The sequence below is a fragment of the Felis catus genome, chromosome F1 (genome assembly GCF_018350175.1).
Source record: "Felis catus isolate Fca126 chromosome F1, F.catus_Fca126_mat1.0, whole genome shotgun sequence".
Taxonomy (NCBI): Eukaryota; Metazoa; Chordata; class Mammalia; order Carnivora; family Felidae; genus Felis; species Felis catus.
Genome location: NC_058384.1, coordinates 22,302,948 through 22,321,986, shown reverse-complemented (window position 1 = coordinate 22,321,986; position 19,039 = coordinate 22,302,948). Strand labels below are relative to the sequence as shown.

At 37.6% G+C, this 19,039-nt stretch overlaps 1 protein-coding gene across 7 annotated transcripts in view; it reads left to right on the top strand.

Annotated features, from left to right (window-relative positions):
- The window catches only part of HMCN1 (hemicentin 1), a 469,326-nt gene that overhangs the window by 359,457 nt on the left and 90,830 nt on the right, over nucleotides 1-19,039 (top strand). For all 7 annotated transcript variants that reach the window (XM_023247312.2, XM_003999241.5, XM_019821722.3 and 4 more), the window contains 10 exons: nucleotides 1,382-1,576; nucleotides 3,074-3,187; nucleotides 7,372-7,559; nucleotides 8,990-9,086; nucleotides 14,987-15,148; nucleotides 16,285-16,398; nucleotides 16,520-16,722; nucleotides 17,274-17,355; nucleotides 17,463-17,594; nucleotides 17,934-18,083. In XM_023247312.2, coding sequence (XP_023103080.2) covers nucleotides 1,382-1,576; nucleotides 3,074-3,187; nucleotides 7,372-7,559; nucleotides 8,990-9,086; nucleotides 14,987-15,148; nucleotides 16,285-16,398; nucleotides 16,520-16,722; nucleotides 17,274-17,355; nucleotides 17,463-17,594; nucleotides 17,934-18,083 — 1,437 coding nt within the window. The remainder of the gene's footprint in view (nucleotides 1-1,381; nucleotides 1,577-3,073; nucleotides 3,188-7,371; nucleotides 7,560-8,989; nucleotides 9,087-14,986; nucleotides 15,149-16,284; nucleotides 16,399-16,519; nucleotides 16,723-17,273; nucleotides 17,356-17,462; nucleotides 17,595-17,933; nucleotides 18,084-19,039) is intronic.

Here is a 19,039-nt window from a genome sequence, read left to right as displayed (position 1 = left end):
AGGCTCCACACAGTCCTAAATAACATAAAATATGTAAAAGTTTCAGGCGCTAGGGTGGCTCAGTCAGTTAAGCAACCAACCCTTGATTTCGGCTCAGGTGATGATCCCACTGTCCTGGGATGGAGCCCCATGTTGGCTCCACACTGAGCATGGATCCTACTTGAGATTCGCTCTCTCTCTCTCTCTCTCTCTCTCTCTCTCTCTCTCCCTCTCTCCCTCTTCCTCTCCCTCTCTTCCTCTGCCCCTCCCCTGCTTGCGTGCGAGCGTACACACTCTTTCTCTCTCTAAAATAAAATAATAAAAAAGTATGTAAAACTCTTAGAAAAATGTTTAAGAAGTGGTACCTGCTGGGGCACCTGGGTGGCGCAGTCGGTTAAGCGTCTGACTTCAGCCAGGTCACGATCTCGTGGTCTGTGAGTTCGAGCCCCGCGTCGGGCTCTGGGCTGATGGCTCAGAGCCTGGAGCCTGTTTCCGATTCTGTGTCTCCCTCTCTCTTTGCCCCTCCCCCGTTCATGCTCTGTCTCTGTCCCAAAATAAACGTTGAAAAAAAAAAAAAAAAAAAAAGAAGTGGTACCTGCTATAGTTGTTGATATTGTTACTTTTGTGCTTATGCTTTTTATAACATGCTCTTTAATAATATACCCATTTTATCAGTTGAGTATTAAAATATGTATTTAACTACACTTCTATTGTTGAATGTCTAGGTTGTTTCCAAGTTTCCACTACTCATGTGATGCTTCACTGAACATCTTTATACATAAAACTTTTGGACATCTGTGGTTTTTCATAAGTTACTAATAGTGGAAATTTTAGGTCAAGTGTTGTACACTTTTTTAATACTTTTGATGTGCAGGAAAATTGCCTTCTAGAAAGTTCATGCTTGTCCCTCAGAAATGTTTGAGAATGTCCTATTATTTTTGCTAATGCAGTTATTAATCCTGATTGCATAACTTCTTTAGTCTTCTTAGTAAGACAAATCATTGGCAAATGATCTCTGTTGAGCTGGAATTTTTTTAATGGTTCCTCAAAATTTAGTTTTTCCCACTATGATCATATCCCTAGCCATGCATATTATGGCATGTCTTCCCTGAAAATAGGCCTCTTCATCTTCTAAGACCTTTAACAGGGAGAGCAAAGCATGAGCATGGCATTTTGAGCTCCATATTTCTTGTTCTTCCACATGAAAACCAACTCTCACTCCTGTCTACTACATTTTTTGGCTCAGGACTCGAGTTGGTAGGTGTGTAAGTACTGGAAAATATTTTCGCATTGTCTAATTTATTACATTTACAAGTCATTCTTGTGAAAATACAGGCAAGATCTTTGTTTAATTAACCCGAGCATTCACATGTGTCTAACATGTCATGCCTTTCCTCCATAGTTCCTCCAAGTTTTCAGAAACTCTGGGAAATAGGAAACATGCTGGATGCTGGCAGGAGTGGTGAAGCCAAGGATGTGATCATCAACAATCCCATTTCCCTTTACTGTGAAACAAATGCTGCTCCTCCCCCAACACTGACATGGTACAAAGATGGCCGCCCTCTGACCTCCAACGATAGAGTGTTGATTCTACCAGGTAATGATGGCTATGAACCGAGTGAAATGTGGGGTCTTTGCCAAGTGTGTTTCTCCTTATTTATTAGTTCAGTTGAGTTGATCAGCTTTCTGGCCATGTAATTTAGCTGACACAAGCTGCCAAATGCCCCTCGTATCTGTGAACCTTCAAGCTAAGAGTGTAGGCTGAGAATTTGACAATGGGCTGGCATACCTTAGGTTATTTTCAGATCTGCTACAGGATCATTCTATCAACTTAAGAAGTTCTTTGGCTTCCTTCACACTCCATGTCTCTAATAGTGTGATGAGATCATCAGTTCAGTTTCTACACATTATTAATGATAAATTCTAAAATCTGCTTACAGATAGTTGCTATTCACTTTATAAATCAATAGTTATGATTATTAATTTCAAATATTTTAGTTATTGCATGATTTATTGATGGAAAAGAAGATGTTTAAATTGTTGTGGAATTAATAACCTTTTCAAGGCTTCTCTTTTAACAAACATTCAAAGAAGCTTGTCAAAATTTACCAAATTGTACACTTAAGGTCAGTGTAGTCCATGGCCTGTAAACTTGATTTCAATGAAATAAAAGACTGTCTTGAAAAAATTTTTAAAAAGGTGACTAAATACAAATGTTAGCTAAATGTTGTGATACATGATCTGAAATTGGATGTAGGCTTGGAGGAAATTTTTTATAAAAGATTGTAACAATAATGAAATTTCAATATGAACTGTGAGTTCAATAGTAGTTTTGTGTTGATTTTAAAACTCCTTATTTTGATCACTGTACTATGATTATATAAGGGATCATTCTTGTTCTTATGAAATACAGATTTATGAATATTTAGGGGGAAAAGGGCACCATATTTCCAACTTACTCTCAAATGGTTCAGAAAAAAGATTGTATGTATAAATAAATAAATAAATAAATAAATAAATAAATAAATAAAGTATAGAGAGAACTAAAATAAGTGGAATGAAATATAAATGGTAAACATAGGTAAAAATTTGTTACACAATTATTGAAACTTTGAGTTTGAAAATATATCTGTGAAATGTTTAAAAATATGCACTTATTCTTTTAAATCTGTATGTATTATAATATACTTTATAACTTTTGCATCTCTGGCTCTTACTTTCTCAAACCTGTACCTGCCTCAAACATTGTAAACTTCTTTTACATATGTTCAAAACTGTAAAATTAAGAAGTCACTACATAATAACATTCCACATGGAATATGATGAGACAGAGAGAGCAACATTACCCTCTTGGGAAGAAATAACACGAGCTATTTGTCTCTCAGGAGATGTGATTCGTATATTGGATCACTTATCAATAATGCAGTGTTTGTTATAAAAATGGTATGTCAGATTAAAACTGAACCATTAGATGAAATAAGAACCTTGGAAGAAAATGTAAGGAAGTCATTAGACCTGAAAAACCGCATCTCTGTTTATGACCAGTGTTCACTCTAGGATTTAGAGAAGTAAATATATTGGGATCTGTTTTCAGGTGGGCGAGTGTTGCAGATTCCTCGAGCTAAAGTAGAAGATGCAGGGAGATATACATGTGTGGCTGTGAATGAGGCCGGAGAAGATTCCCTTCAGTATGACGTTCGTGTACTCTGTGAGTCTTTGTTTGTTGTGCGTTCTTTCACTCAAAAAAATTTTTGGAGGAACTAATGTTTGCACGATGTTGCACTGAGCACTTTAAAGACTGTAAAGATAATCAGAAAGTGATAGTGGTACTGAGGAATTAATTATCTTATACAAATTGAGAACACATTAGTTAGGACTCCTGAAGTGTCAGGTAACAAACTGGCTTCAACTAAAAAAAAGAGAATTCATTGACTCAGAAGGCGAAAGAGTCCCAGGGTAGATCTGACTTACATCATAACTGATTTCTGTGGCTCAAAAGAGGTCAAGCAGATTTAACCTTCCTCTTTCTCTTGGTTTTGTTTTTTTCTACTAGCATCACTCTCCGGGGGGGGAGGGGATCCCCCAGATTGACAAGTTGGCCCCCAGGAGCTCTACTCTTACAACTTTCTAATTTCACATCCAAATGAAAGCCTTTCTTAGTATTTACAACTGAAGTCCTAGAATTGGATTTTCATGGCTTTAATTGGCCAAGCATGAATCACATTTCTACCTCTGAACCAATCATAGCAGCTAAGCAGGCTGTTTAAGGCCTAGTTTATGTGCCTATCTTTAGACTGCAGTGATCTCCATCTGAATGCATGAACTGAGAATGGAAGAAGTATTGTACCTTGAAGAGAAAAGAGAGGTGATGTCACTAGAAGCAGAAACAAGTAGTTGCTTCCATTAGAAGAGACTGATCTAGAGAGGTGGCAGTCGGAATGTACAGGACACCATCAGCATGAAAGAGTTTAGATTTTATTCTGAGTGATTAAGACAATGGTGGCAAGAATAATAAAAATAAAATATGTAGGAAAACAACATTATTTGGGAAGAAGGAAGTCAATTTTGTTTTGGACATGTTGAATTTGGCATGTTACAAGATAAAGATACCTAGGTATATATTGAAAGGGTTGTTGGAAATAAGGAACTTCAGCACAGAGAGAGACTGAACTAAGAATGTAGATTTGATAGTTATCCAAAACAGGTGACATTCAAGGGCATGAGATTTCCAACAGCAAGGCTTATAGATAGAGTAGGAGAAGATGAAAAGAAGTTTGTGGTGGGATTGTTAACAAGTAGGGAAAAGGAAAAGGAAAACAGAGTTAGAGAAGAAACAATCTGAGAAGTTCATGAAAAGCAGTAAACTACATACTATTCTATTACAGAATCCAAGGCATGGAAACGGTTATCAAGAAATGCATCTAGTATTGACTGCTAAAGCAAATTTAAGAAAAGAAAAACTGAAAAAGTCCATTTGGCTTTAAAACTAAGAAAGCATTGATATGATTCAAAAGACTGATTTAGATACTGTGGTATGGTACAAAGAAAGCCACAGGACAAAAGGATTAATCTTGAGCAACTAATCAGAAAGAAAACAAATATAGAGTACTGTTAAGACATTTTGCAGAGGATGGAAGAAATGGAGTAGAATTTTAGGACAAACAGCTTGTTTGAGAAAACATATTTAAGAAAGATTTGAGCTTGCTTATAGACCACAGAAGGTGATCCAACAGAATGGGAAAAATTAAAATTTCAAGTGTGTGTGTGGATGGGGGAGGGTGGTGTGCAGGAATTGATGGACCAAGACCCTAGAACAGGTGAAAAATTCAATCTAGGAACCAAGAGGGGTTAATTAGCCTTTCGTGGTAATGAATTGCCATTCATTGGAATGGTTAGGAGAGAAATGGGGAAATGCATATCAAATGTCTTTAGTCCTTTTCATTAGGTATGAGAGCAAGAAAAACAGTGGCAGGGGTGTTTGGGTCTGCAGAAAACAGAGAAGTTTAGTGATTACCACCATAGAGGATGTGGTGGACAGTCAACTGTTGAAATTAGAGCCATGTGGCTCAGTTATTCCTTTCTGCAGCCACCCTTCCTTCCACAGCATCCCCAGTAACCTGGAGGTAGAGGTAAAATAATAATAATAATAATAATAATAATAATAATAATAATAATAATAATTAGTGTGCTCTATCTGGGTGGGGCGGGGTTGTGCCACAAGGTAAACAGGTATATATTGTGGAAGCACTGGAGGGCGGAAACTAGTGAGACAGAGCATCACCAAAATGACCCCTATGAGGTCTGGGCAGGGCAAGAGGGAAAATGATGGAATTTAGCTGGTGGGTTGATTATAAGTGAGGAAAGATTAGAAAGGCTAGAGTTTTCAGTGCAAACAAAGAGCAGCTTAGGAAGGAAGCCTGAAAATACGTGGAAGAAAGAACACTAGAGTCCCAAATTCATATATTTGACAAGTATCTGTTGATTGCTCAATTATGTGCCAGGCACTAAGGACATAGTAGTGAATGTCCTAGACATTGGTCCTTCTTCAGGGAGCTTATAACTTGCAAAGGGAAGAGGTGTTAATATTGAGTGGTCCAAGGTATGGCTGTCTAGGACTGGCTGACATGGAATAGAGATGAACTAATTAGGGTTGGATGGGTCATCAAGATAGATCTTAAAGTCTATGAGATAGTGATAAGAAAAAAAAGAAAATCAGTACTAACATCACCAAGAAGAGTGAAGGAGTATCCTAGATCACATGACTTAATTTGACCTAAGTTTGGAAAGAGTTTAGGGCACAGTGGAAGAATCTGATAAAGAAGCAAGATAATGGGGTATTGGGAAGGACTGGGAGTCAGTTAAATTGAAATGGAACCTGGGGGTGAGTAGTCAAAGGTAGATGTTCATCCCTTCAGGCTATTTTAATTAAGAGGAAGTTGCACAGCATGATGGAGATAAGTTTAGAGAGCTGGAACAAAACAAAAAATAGAAACTGTACCCAAAATTCTGTCTAAATTAGGGATGTTTCACAGTGATTGAGGCTCACCTTCTATGTGCTACTCCAAGGTTCTCTACTGAGAATGATTCTGAATGGTGTAAGCCAGCTGATGGGTCAACAGCTGGAGGAGCAGGTCAAAGAAAGAGCTCTGGACCTCTGGGACCTCCGGGACCTCCTCATGGTTCAGCCCCAGGCAGAAGTTGAGGAAAACATAGAATCTTTATGTCCCAACATCCCATTTGTTTAGTTTTCCTGGTATTGGGGTTAGTGACAGGCGCATTTAATCTGAAGTTCAAGTTCAGTTTTTACTAATCTGCAGTTCAAGTTATATTTTATGTTATCTAGAGTATAATAAAAATCATATAACTTTGAATGTGGAAATTTGCATTTAAAGTAACATTGAAATTCTAATATGTACCTTGTAGCCTTGGTTATTTTCTTTACAGACTTTCAGTTTAGTTTTTGAAAGACCCAAATACCACAGGACTGTATCTACATTAAATATATAGTCTTTACTGATTGCTAAAGTTATGGTACATTGTAAGAGAATGAAACAAAATAGCTAAGCATTCCAAATAAAATAAAATGACTATTCACTTTGAAGATAAATTTTCTACATTTACAACAGCAAGCCAATACATGTGTTTCTAGTTTATGAAACATTTCCATTTTTTTAAATTTTATGGGTAATGTGATTTTTCATAATGAACTAGTCTAACATAAGATAGGTATGCACCTGGATTCTGTGGTATTATTTTAAATGCAAATGAATATATGTAGGAAAATCTAGAATGTGACTCTTAAAACTTTAGTGTACATCATGATCACCTGAAAAAATTTCTTGGCCTCTCTAAAGATGCCCATTGAAGACGTCTGAGTGGACCCCCCAAATTTGTCTCTAACCACACTCCCAGATGATGCTGATACCATGGGCACTGAGGCTGCAGAAACACACTTTAAGAAGCCCAGATAATTCCCTTGCAAAATGAAACCAAATCTGTACATTCCAAATACACTTTAAAGATGTAATTGATCTGGCTTGTCTAGGTGACCAGACTTAAATATTCATTCATGCAGATTCTACTTATATGTATGCTTGAAACCCCAGAAGGCATAGTGGAAGGGGCTGAGAGAGAAACAAGGTCAGATAATTTGGAGAAGGATTGGGATTGAGCTAAATGGGAATGAAAATCGTGGAAGAGGTTAGTCCAGGATAGGTAAACCCAAATTCACACCATTTTTATCATCACCCTAAGTTATTGGTGTAAAATGTTTCTTCTTCAACTTTGCTCTTCTGTTATCATGCCATACTTTTGAAAACTGCCACAAAATTAGAATAACTGAGAAAAGACCTTATCTCCTGTCATTATCTTTTTGTTGCAATCATTTATTAGTGCCACCGATTATTAAGGGAGCAAGTAGTGACCTTCCGGAAGAGGTCACCGTGCTGGTGAATAAGAAGACATTGATGGAGTGTTTATCCAGTGGCAGCCCCACACCAAAGAATTCCTGGCAAAAAGATGGACAGCCCTTGCTAGAAAATGGGCATCATAAATTTCTATCTAATGGAAGAATTCTTCAGGTAAAAGTAAAAAAATCTTATTTTTTTTTTAATTTTTTTTTTCAACGTTTATTTTTATTTTTGGGACAGAGAGAGACAGAGCATGAACGGGGGAGGGTCAGAGAGAGAGGGAGACACAGAATCGGAAACAGGCTCCAGGCTCTGAGCCATCAGCCCAGAGCCCGACGCGGGGCTCGAACTCACAGACCGTGAGATCGTGACCTGGCTGAAGTTGGACGCTCAACCGACTGCGCCACCCAGGCGCCCCAGAAAATCTTATTTTTAAAAAGCTGTTTCACTTTGTATTTTATAAGAAGTCTTTTTCACTTTTAAAAGATACTTTTGTTGGTTTGTAAATATTATGTTTATAAAAATAACTAACCATAAGAAGAATGTAAAATAAAATTCTTTATTCTATACTCCCTACCAGAGGGGACCACTATTTTCTTTAAGTTTTTATTTAAATTCCAGTTAGTTAACATACAGGGTGATATTAGTTTCAGACATATGATTTAGTGATTCAACACTTGTGTACAACACCCAGTGCTCTTCACAGCAAGTTCCCTCCTTAATTTGCATCCTCTGTTTAACCCATCCCCCTACCCCTCTCCCCTCTGGTAACTATCAGTTTGTTCTCTAGAATTGAGTCTGTTTCTTGGTTTGCCTCTTTCTGTTTTCCCTACGATCGTTTGTTTTGTTTCTTCAGTTCCACATATGAGTGAAATCATATGGTATTTGTCTTTCAGAGGTGGCCACTATTACACTTTTGTGTGAATTCTTACAAAAATTGTCTGTACTTTTGACACATGCACACCCCTAAATTTACTACAACACGGACCTTGTGATAAAAACCACATTATAAGTAAATTATTATAATCCTTTCTGTAGTCTATTTCTGATGATAAAATCCCAGGTGGTGTTAGGTTCCCTGTAGATCAACACTTCCCCTGTATTAGTAAAGAATTGGTAATAAATAATGAAAACCACATAAATATCCCAAATTGCTGTTCACTAATGGCCATGGGTATATTTTTCTTGGGTGCCTTGGTGGCTCAGTTGGTTAAGCATCCAACTTAGGCTCAGGTCATGATCTCGCGGTTCATGGGCTCAAGCCCTGCGTCCGGCTCTATGCTGACAGCTTGGAACCTGGAGCCTGTTTCAGATTCTGTGTCTTCCTCTCTCTCTGCCCCTCCACACCCCCACCTCTCAAAAATAAATAAACATTAATTCTTTTAATTTGCCTTTTCTGATTGGAAATCTTTGTAAATAAATATTTGACTGACCTAATAAAAGCTGGCATCAGCACTATTATGCACAAAAATTTCTTTTTCTTGTGCTCATCTGGTATTAATCAGAAAAGGTATGTGATATTTATTCTGAAACATAATGATGAATATGAAAAGTTGCTTATTTAAAAGTTTCAGTTGAAATGTCTTCATCTTTTTCCTTAGATTCTGAACACTCAAATAACAGATATCGGCAGGTATGTGTGTATTGCTGAGAACAGAGCTGGGAGTGCCAAACAATATTTTAACCTCAATGTTCACGGTAAGAGCTCAGTTCCAATAATGTTTCTTAGCATACGCTGGAAAAAGGACGAAAACTGTGTTTTGGATTATGTGGACTTCTTTTGTATTTTTCACTTGAACAATGTGTGGAGTCTGCATTTATTCGATCTCCTATGTTCTTCCCATCACAACCAGTAGGATTATAAAGTACAGATCTTCTAGGGAGCCTGTTATTATATTATTTCAGTCCCTTAGGATAAACTAGTTACTTTGAAAGAGAAAAAAGAATCAAAATTTGAAACTCCCCCCAATTTTTTGTTTTTATGAAGTTAGACCCAAATATAGCTCTTCTACTTATAAAAATTTACCCACTAACCCTGATCGGAACCAGTTTCTGTCCTCAAAAGTAGAATTCATGTTGAGTTATATCCTCTAGTACCATTAGGTATACTCCCTGGAAAAGAAAAAGTCATTTGGGTAGTTAAATAATTCTCAAAATCCATCAGTACACCTACATGCTAGACACTGCATAAATACTAATTTTGTGGTAAAAAGCTATTGAGATACTATTTAGGCAAGTGTGGAAAAAAAGAAAGCAGTTGGATGTCAACTGCAAATGATTAATCCCATTTTCATGACCCACATCTGTTTGGGAATATTAAATTGGAAATGGTGAACAATCATCGTAAAAGATTTCCTTTGCATGTGGGATGCACACACAGAATTCTAGCCCATGTTGGAAATAGCTGAAATTTGACATTTCATGAAAAATTTCTCCCTCCAAAATACTTTTATTTAGCATCATGGATATTCTTCCCTGGTGTGATTTGTAGGGAATAATGGCGTCCAGCCTCGTTTGGTGTTTCTGTAACAAATATTTGAAACATTTTTATCTTTGGATTCCCAGTACCTAGCACAATGGGTAAAACACAGTAGGTGCTTAATAAATATCTTCACAATTTTTTTTTAATTAGTACATCTAAGCAAAACACAAAACAATGTGCTGTGAATTCTCAGGAGTAATTAAATAAATATGATCATTGTGAAAGCATACATTCTAATCTGTAAAGGGCAGTAGAGTAAATGTTGAAAATAAAAATGTTGATTATTTTTTGATTCCCAAAGCAGAATTAATTTTTCCTCCTCCATGTGATCAAAACCCCCATTATAGCAATTACATATATTGCCTTGTGTTAGTTATCTTTATGTCTGTATCTTCACCCCCAATCCTGCAACTTTATTATAGATGTTATAGGCAAATAGTCATTTCTTACAGATCTTGGTCTCCCTGAACCTATCTATAGTTGTTGTAGTTGCAAAATAAATAGTTGGTGTTTTTTCATATCCATTGCCTCTTCTTTTTTTAAGTCATTTTTTAATGTTTATTTGTTTTTGAGACAGAGAGAGAGTGCAGGCAGGAAAGGGGCAGAGAGAGAGGGAGACACAGGATCCAAAGCAGGCTCCAGGCTCTGAGCTGTCAGCACAGCTCTAACTCAGGAACTGCAAGATCATGACCTGAGCCAAAGTCTGATGGTTAACACCCCCCACTGCTTCTTCCTAATGCATAGCAAAAACACCTGAAGTGGGAACCTTGCTACCTGGAGAGGCAGCAGCCACTAGAGTTTACCCTTAAGGACTGGAGTTTGGGAGGGTGTTTCCTCGTTCACCAATTAATGATACTTTGAACCCCAATTACAGTCAGGAACCCATACTTACAATTAGAAAATTCATTTTGGAGAGACATAATTTAAATTATCTTCACTTAAAACCATACCACTTGTTATATCCCACTACAACAATGCTTGCTTCTTTTGGACTCTGTCTGCGGGCCCTTGGGTTTTCAGCTCTCTGTGTTCACTCTCCTTCGTGTCCAGCTTAACTGTTAATGGAAGAGCATTTCAGCCACCTCTCTTGGTCTTTTTATTGCTCTTGTTCAGTAAAAGCTCAGCTCTGCATCTAACAACACAACATATTTTCCGCTTGATACCTACTAGGTGCTGTGCCAAGTTTTTACGTATGCTATTTCACTTAGTTATCTCAATAATCCTGGGTGGTTGGTACCATTTTATACCTCTTTTACAGATGAAAAGGCTGAGGTCTAGTGAGATTAAGTTACGTGCCCAAAGTTACAGAACTGGCAAATACAGTGCCAGGATTTTAATTTAGGTAGTCTCATTCTAGAGGTTTTAAACTTAGCTATTTTGCTGTGTTACCTCTCAGTAAATTCCACAGCTGATCATACCTGCACCTAGGTGGCTAACCATGGCTGGAGGAACTCTTGGAGTCAGGAACATCAGTGCCTATAAATTGATAGGTATCATCTTGAACTGGGCTCTCCATACTGCCTGGGCTCCTCCTCTTATGTCTGCTCCCTAGTGACTCTCTCTCACCTTCATCCCTCTCTTCAGATGACCCCTGGCTTAGCGGGCTCGGGCTGCCATAACAAAATGCCAGAAACTGTGTGACCTAAACAAGGGAAATTAATTTTCTCACTGTCTGGAGGCTGGAAAGTACAAAATCAAGGTTCCATCAGGGTTTGCTTTCTGGTAAAGGTTCTTGCTGGCTTGCTTTGGCCACTTTGTCCCCACAAGGTCTTTTCACTGAGCACACATGGCCAGAAAAGCAAGGAAACTCTCTGATGTCGCTTCTTGTAGGGACAACAATCCTTAATATCAGGGCCTCACCCTTACAACCCCATTAAGCTTAATTATTTCCTTAAGGGTACCATTTCTTAAAAAAATTTTTTTTCAACGTTTTTATTTATTTTTGGGACAGAGAGAGACAGAGCATGAACGGGGGAGGGGCAGAAAGAGAGGGAGACACAGAATCAGAAACAGGCTCCAGGCTCCGAGCCATCAGCCCAGAGCCTGACGCGGGGCTCGAACTCACGGACCGCGAGATCGTGACCTGGCTGAAGTCGGACACTTAACCGACTGCGCCACCCAGGCGCCCCAAGGGTACCATTTCTAAATACAGCCACAGTGAGGGTCAGGGCTTCAGTATACGAATTGGGAGTGGAAGGGCAAGGCTGGGTATGTACACATTCAGTCCATAAACAGCCCCCTCTCTCTTTCTGTCAGTAAATGCCCTCACCTCCTGTTTTACAGAGAAAAGAGAAGGCACAGCCCAGAAACCACCTCAAATTTCTACCATCAAATGGAGCGTACTACCACCATCTGTTATTGCCACTTCTTTCCCCATTACCACAGAAGATCGAAGCATCCCTCTACCTTCCGAAGGCCAAAGACTAACTTGACTCTAGATCCCTGTCCACTGCCTCCTCCAAAATCTCATCATCTCCTCTCTTTCTCTTGAATATTGAAATTCTCCGTCTTTGTGGCTCCTTCCCAACAGCACTTAAATTTACTTATATCTTCCATTTTTAAACAACAACAAAATATTCCCCTTGGACTTAAACTTTCCCTTCAGCTGCCTCCCTCGCTTTCTCCCCAATTTCAAAACAAGCCTTTCTAATAACTGTATATATTTAATGTCTCCATTTCCTCGCTCCCACTCACTCATTCCACCACTGTATTCCAAATTTCACCTTCACATCACCAATGAAACTGCTCACTGAATTCATCAAATGACATCCTTATGTCCAAGAGGCACTTCCTGGATTTACCGTTTTTATTTCTGTGCATTTGACATTCTTGCCACTATCATTTTCAAATACACTCTTCTCTTTGGCTTTTGTGACACCTATACCCCTTATTTATACCCTGCCTTTTGGGTGTCATCCCTGACTCCTTCTCCTCTTCCTTAAATTTTATCCTCAAAACATCAAGTCCTAAAAATTCTATGAAATGTCCGTAAGTCCATTCACTTTTCTTAATCCTTTTTGACACCATCCCAGGCAGAGCTACCAACATCTGTCACACATTTTACAGCACTGATCTCCTCACTGGCCTTTCTGAATCCCTTCTAGCCTCATAATTAGTTCTCTCCACGGTGGCCAGATTGATATCTTAATTTCTGATTAAAACACTCTTCAGCTCCCCATTCTTGAGGCTGTATTTCAGCATTCTTAATGAATGGGTCCCAGAGACCTTATAAGATCTTACCTTTGGGAGCGCCTGGGTGGCTCAATCTGTTAAGTGTCTGACTTCGGCTCAGGTCTTGATCTCACAGTCCGTGAGTTCGAGCCCCACAGCGAGCTCTGTGCTGACAGATCAGAGCCTGGAGCCTGCTTCAGATTCTGTGTCTCCCTCTCTCTCTGCCCCTCCCCTGCTCATGCTGTATCTCTGTCTCTCAAAAATAAATAAACCTTAAAAAAAATGAACAAAAAAAGATCTTACCTTTGCTTAGTCCTTTGATTCTCTGTGCATCTCCCCTACTTTGTTCTTCAAACTCTGGTCATGCTAGTCTTCTAGGTGCTGTGTTCTTTTCTCCACTTGGACCTTTGTATATGCTGTGCCTTCTTTCTGGAAGTACACCCATTTTCTGTCTTTCACTTAACTTATTCTTGTTCGTATTTATTTCAGTATCTTCTTCAATGTCACTTCCTCCTCCTGATCCCCAGATTAGGATAGTTCCCTGTTGTTACCCACTCTCCTGATTGACTCTCATCACATTTGTAATTACGAGGCACTATAGAACAGTGGCTAAGAATAAGGGCTCTTGAGCCAGACAACAGTCTTTAGGTCTCTTCCAGTAACTAGTTGTGAAGCCTTAGGCAAGATGTCAACTTTTCTGTCTCCACTTCCTTATCTCTAATATGAGGATAAGAACTGTATTTAACACATAAGGTTGTATGGGGAGTCAGTAGTATATGTGAAATGTATGTGTGATGGTATTTGTGCAGTGTTTAGAACAGTGCCGAGCACAGCATATCCATTCAAAAAAATGTTAGCTGTTATTTTTAGTTCAATGTCTGTCTTTAATGTCAAACTATTAACTCTATGTGGGCATTATCTATTACATTTTCACACTGCATTAGCACTTAGCACAATGTCTGGAATACAGTAAATATTTAATAAATGTCTAATAAATGAATGATGAATGAATATTAAAATTAATTAGTGGGTGAAAAATAAACAACCATGTGATAGTAAAAGAAATTTTGCCTTTTTGATGTTTTGCTTTTGTTTTTGATGTTGTTTTAAGACCTTCATCTTAATATAACGAGTGTTTTGTTAATTGCATTCATGTCTCTCATCATTGGCCTGAACAAGACCCATTTTTACTTTTATTTATTAATCAGTTCATTTTTATGCCCATTTCTTGCTCCTGTTTACCCTCTCCTTTCATAGAAAACCGTTCGAATGTGTTAATATGTTATACCATCTATGTCTGTGTATTCTTATAAAAATCTATTCCATATACATATGTTTTAATATGCATAAATAGCATTGCATTATTAATCCTATTCTTTTTTTATTCCACTTTTTCTTTGTACTGCTTTTGCTTTTGGAAATCTTTTTTTGTTTTGAACAATAAACCATAACATTGTTTATTTCTTAAATTTCCTGCTCATCTTGAAAGTCACTTATTTACATCGTCAAAATAACCTGTATGATTTGTTGATAGACACCCTAAAATTAAATTTCTACTTTACTGTTGCTATACGCACTAAGATAAATCCTTAAATAAAAATGTAATATTAAATACAAGAATATTCAAATGTACTGAATAAAAAGTGCTGTTAGGTCTTCCTTTGTACATTAACAAAACCATATTAGGAATTGCCTGCTACATTTTATACATAAAATGCACAATAATTCTGTCTTTGAAAATTCTAGTATCCTCTTTCAATTGGGAAAAACAAAACTGATGGAAATTAGTTTGATGAGGGCATTAGGGAATTAGAAGAAAGACAGCAAAATAACAGTATCATTAAGTCAGTGTGTTAGCAGACTGGTGATCAGGCTTATATTAACAAATTGGAATATGTATTGCTGATAATATCAGATTTCACTTTTAATATGTTTACTTTTATAGTTCCTCCAAGTGTCATCGGTCCTAACCCCGAAAATCTCACTGTTGTGGTGAACAATTTCATCTCTTTGACCTGTGAGGTCTCTGGTTTTCCACCTCCTGATCTCAGCTGGCTCAAGAACGAACAGCCTATCAAGCTAAATACAAATGCTCTCATTGTGCCCGGTAAGGAAGTTCTTACTCTTAAAAGGTGGGCAAAACCTTCTCACTTTTCTCAATACAAATGGCATCAACTTAGTCTTTTCCCAAACTTTTGTCTTCTTCCTTTTTTTTTTTTTAATGTTTATTTATTTTTGACAGAGGAGGAGAGAGTGTGCAAGCAGGGCAGGGGCAAAGAGAGAGGGGGACAGAGAATCCGAAGCAGGTTCCAGGCTCCATGCTGACAGCAGAGAGCCCCACGTGGGGCTTAAATTCATGAACTGTGAGATCATGACCTAAGCCGAAGTCAGATGTTTGACGGAGCCACCCAGGCCCCCCTATCTTGTTCCTTTTATTTGTTCACATTAAATGCCTCTCTTTACCCATTTGGGGCCATTAGGATAACATTGTACAGATTTATGGTTTTAGTGAGAATGTATAGTAACAAGGTCTACTTTCAAGAAATTGTGACATTTAGGAACAACCTGCGGGTGATAGACTCCTTGTGGGTGATAGACTAGTAAAAGGGTGATTTCACTGGATAAAATCAGTGGTTGTTTTTAATCAATCCTAAAGCTCCTTGAGGATAGATAAATAGACCAACAGACAATTCTACACTGAGATTTAACATATCTTGACTATAGTGTAATTACTGTGTGCTCGCTAGAACCTGTATCAAACAGTTCTACTCTCTATGGTTACTGGAGAGAAAAAATTTCTGAATTTCTTCCTTTATAAGGAAGTAGAATAAATACTGAAATCAAAGGGAAAGGAAGGATCGAAGACACTCAATTCAATTTAGTTCTTTGCTTTTGAATAGGAAATCTCACTGTTAGAAAAAGGATATATTTTGCCGTTTATCTTACTGACAGAAATAGTTATTAAAACAACTGCTAGAGGCACCTGGGTGGCTCAGTGGGTTATGCGTCCAACTCTTGATTTTTGCTCAGGTCATGATCTCATGGTTCGTGGGTTCGATCTCCACATCAGGCTCTGCGCTGACAGTGTGGAGTCTGCTTAAAATTCTCTCTCTCTGTTTCTCTCTGCCCCTCTGCATACTCTTTCTCTCTCTCAAAAATAAGTAAACATGTAAAACTAAGTAAATAAAATAAAATAAAACAGCCTCTGTGCCGCTCTTCAGTTTGCATTGTATTTGCCCACAGGTGGTCGAACTCTGCAAATTATTCGGGCCAAGGTATCTGATGGTGGTGAATACACTTGTATTGCTATCAACCAAGCTGGTGAAAGCAAGAAAAAAGTTTCCCTGACTGTCTATGGTTTGTCTTTATTCTCCTCATAAAATTCTTTCGTTTTTAAACTGGTATTAGAGATTTTCTATCTCAGCATCTTAATGAAAAAACAAAAAAAAATCCTTCTGCTCTTGTTTCCCTCCCTCAGTGCCCCCAAGCATTAAAGATCATGGCAGTGAGTCTCTTTCTGTAGTTAACGTGAGAGAGGGGACCTCAGTGTCACTGGAGTGTGAGTCGAACGCCGTGCCCCCTCCAGTCATCACCTGGTATAAGAATGGGCAGATGATAACAGAATCCGCTCGCTTGGAGATTTTAGCAGATGGACAAATGCTGCAGATCAAGGAAGCTGAGGTGCATCTTTTATTCTTGTTCGTGTGTCATGACTCCTTGGTGGGATTGTGGAAGAAAGCATTGGCAGTTGCATTCCCTTTACTGCAGTGACAAATAATTCTTATTTAAAAACAGCATCATCAATGCTCTTGACCTTATTTTTCTTTCTTTCTTTATTTATCTTTTAAAATTTTATTTATTTTTTTTTTTTAAAGCAGGATTGTAGAAGGCAATTAATTGGGACATTGGAGGGGTACCTGGGTGGCTCAGTCGGTTAAGCATCCAACTCTGGGTTTTGGTTCAGGTCATGATCTCATGGTCCCTGGGATGGAGCTTTGCATCAGGCTCTGTGCTGATGGCGCGGACCTCCTTGGGATTCTGTATCTCTCCCTCTCTTTCTCCCTCTCCCCCATTCATGGTGTCTCTCTCAAAATAAATAAAACTAAAAAAAAAGAAAAAAGAACTGGGGCATTGGAGCATAAAGATGACTTATGATTTAATCTACACGCGAGCAGTGTGATTGGTCATCTGTAACTTAATGGAGCACATACAATAGTATCTTTTTCTTTTAGGTATCTGACACAGGCCAGTATGTATGTAGAGCTATAAATGTAGCAGGACGGGATGATAAAAATTTCCACCTCAATGTATATGGTGAGCATCTGCCTCTAATACAGCTCTTTTTCCCCCAGATGTGCAAATGCAAAAGTGTCCTGAATTAGCTTAATGAGGACACAACATTTTCTTCTGTCTTTTCACAGTGCCACCCAGTATCGAAGGGCCTGAAAATGAAGTGGTTGTTGAGACGATCAGCAACCCTGTGACCTTAACATGTGATGCCACTGGAATCCCGCCTCCCACGATAGCCTGGTTGAAGAACCACAAGCCCATCGGTAATATAGCTGTGCTTTTTTTTGTTTTGTTTTCTTTTGCCCTTAAATACTAATGAAGAAACTAGTATATTTTCAGTACTATGCTTATAGCTGTGTTTACTTCAGAAAGTCTAATTACTAGTAACTAATAATGATAACTAATAATAACTAATAGTATTCATTACGTAGAGATTTTTCTTTCTTGTTTTTTCAAAGAGGTATCCCATTTAAAATGAAAGTACAAAGGAAGAACACTTAAGAACTATAGTTGCCACATAAAATAAGATATATTATGGTGAATTGCAGAGACGTTAAAATAAGAGCTTTTTATGTTTTGTTTTGCTTTGTTTTCACCTCTAGAAAATTCTGACTCACTTGAAGTACATATTTTGTCTGGAGGTAGCAAACTCCAAATCGCCCGGTCTCAACATTCAGATAGTGCAAACTATACATGCATTGCATCAAATATGGAGGGAAAAGCACAGAAAAATTACATTCTTTCAATTCAAGGTATGTGGGGTATGGGTGGCTCCTGTCTGGCTAAATCAGTAGAGCATGTGACTCTTGTGAGTTCAGCCACACATTGGGCATAAAGCTTACTTAAAAAAATATTTAAAAAGGTATGTGGGGTACACTCTGATTCACCTTCAGTTTCTTTATTATATTCTACCTATAAAACAAATAAGACTACATCTAAAGAGATCATTTATAATTGAAAATACCTTTCTTTGTAATTTTTTGGATATTTTCTTTTTTCCAGTTTTGTTGAGATATAAGCACTGTCTAATGATGTGACTTACAAAAAACTTTAGATATACAAAAAATATTGTCAATTTTCTATCCTATATTTATCAGTAGAGTTGTACTTTCATGAAAATGGTCATAACTGGAAAAAAGAATAATAGATGTGTCATAATCTCTATATTTTTCATTTTTACTGAAATGATGTTCCAATAGTATATATTCTATTGAATTACTTATTTATTTTACTCTGGTATAACTTGTTTTGAGCCAAGCCTATAGATCTGTTTTTATTTATATAGATAAGTAAGATTAACTTATGAAGAGATTGTACTGTGTTCTAACTGCAAGTCAGGGATTGGTTAAATTTCAAGTAAGCATGGATTTTTTACTATTTTGGGGTGAGCATAGGAGCATTAATTCATTCTGCACTTAATCAACTTAATTAACACCTACTATGTTTCAACATAATGCTGACCACTGGATGGATGGAGAACTTTCATACTTTCCATTTTCAGTAAACCTCTGATTATTACTTTTGGCCTAATGTTTAAATTGGAGTAGAAGTCTAACTTGAAACTAAGTTGAATGCTGGCTTTTTCTGATTTTATTACAGTTACTATGAAAAGAATTTCTCATAAATTATAAAAGTAATTGAATATTTTCTACCTATTTTGTGCTTTGCTAAAGCTAACTTCAAAAATATTTATTTTAGTTTTATTGAG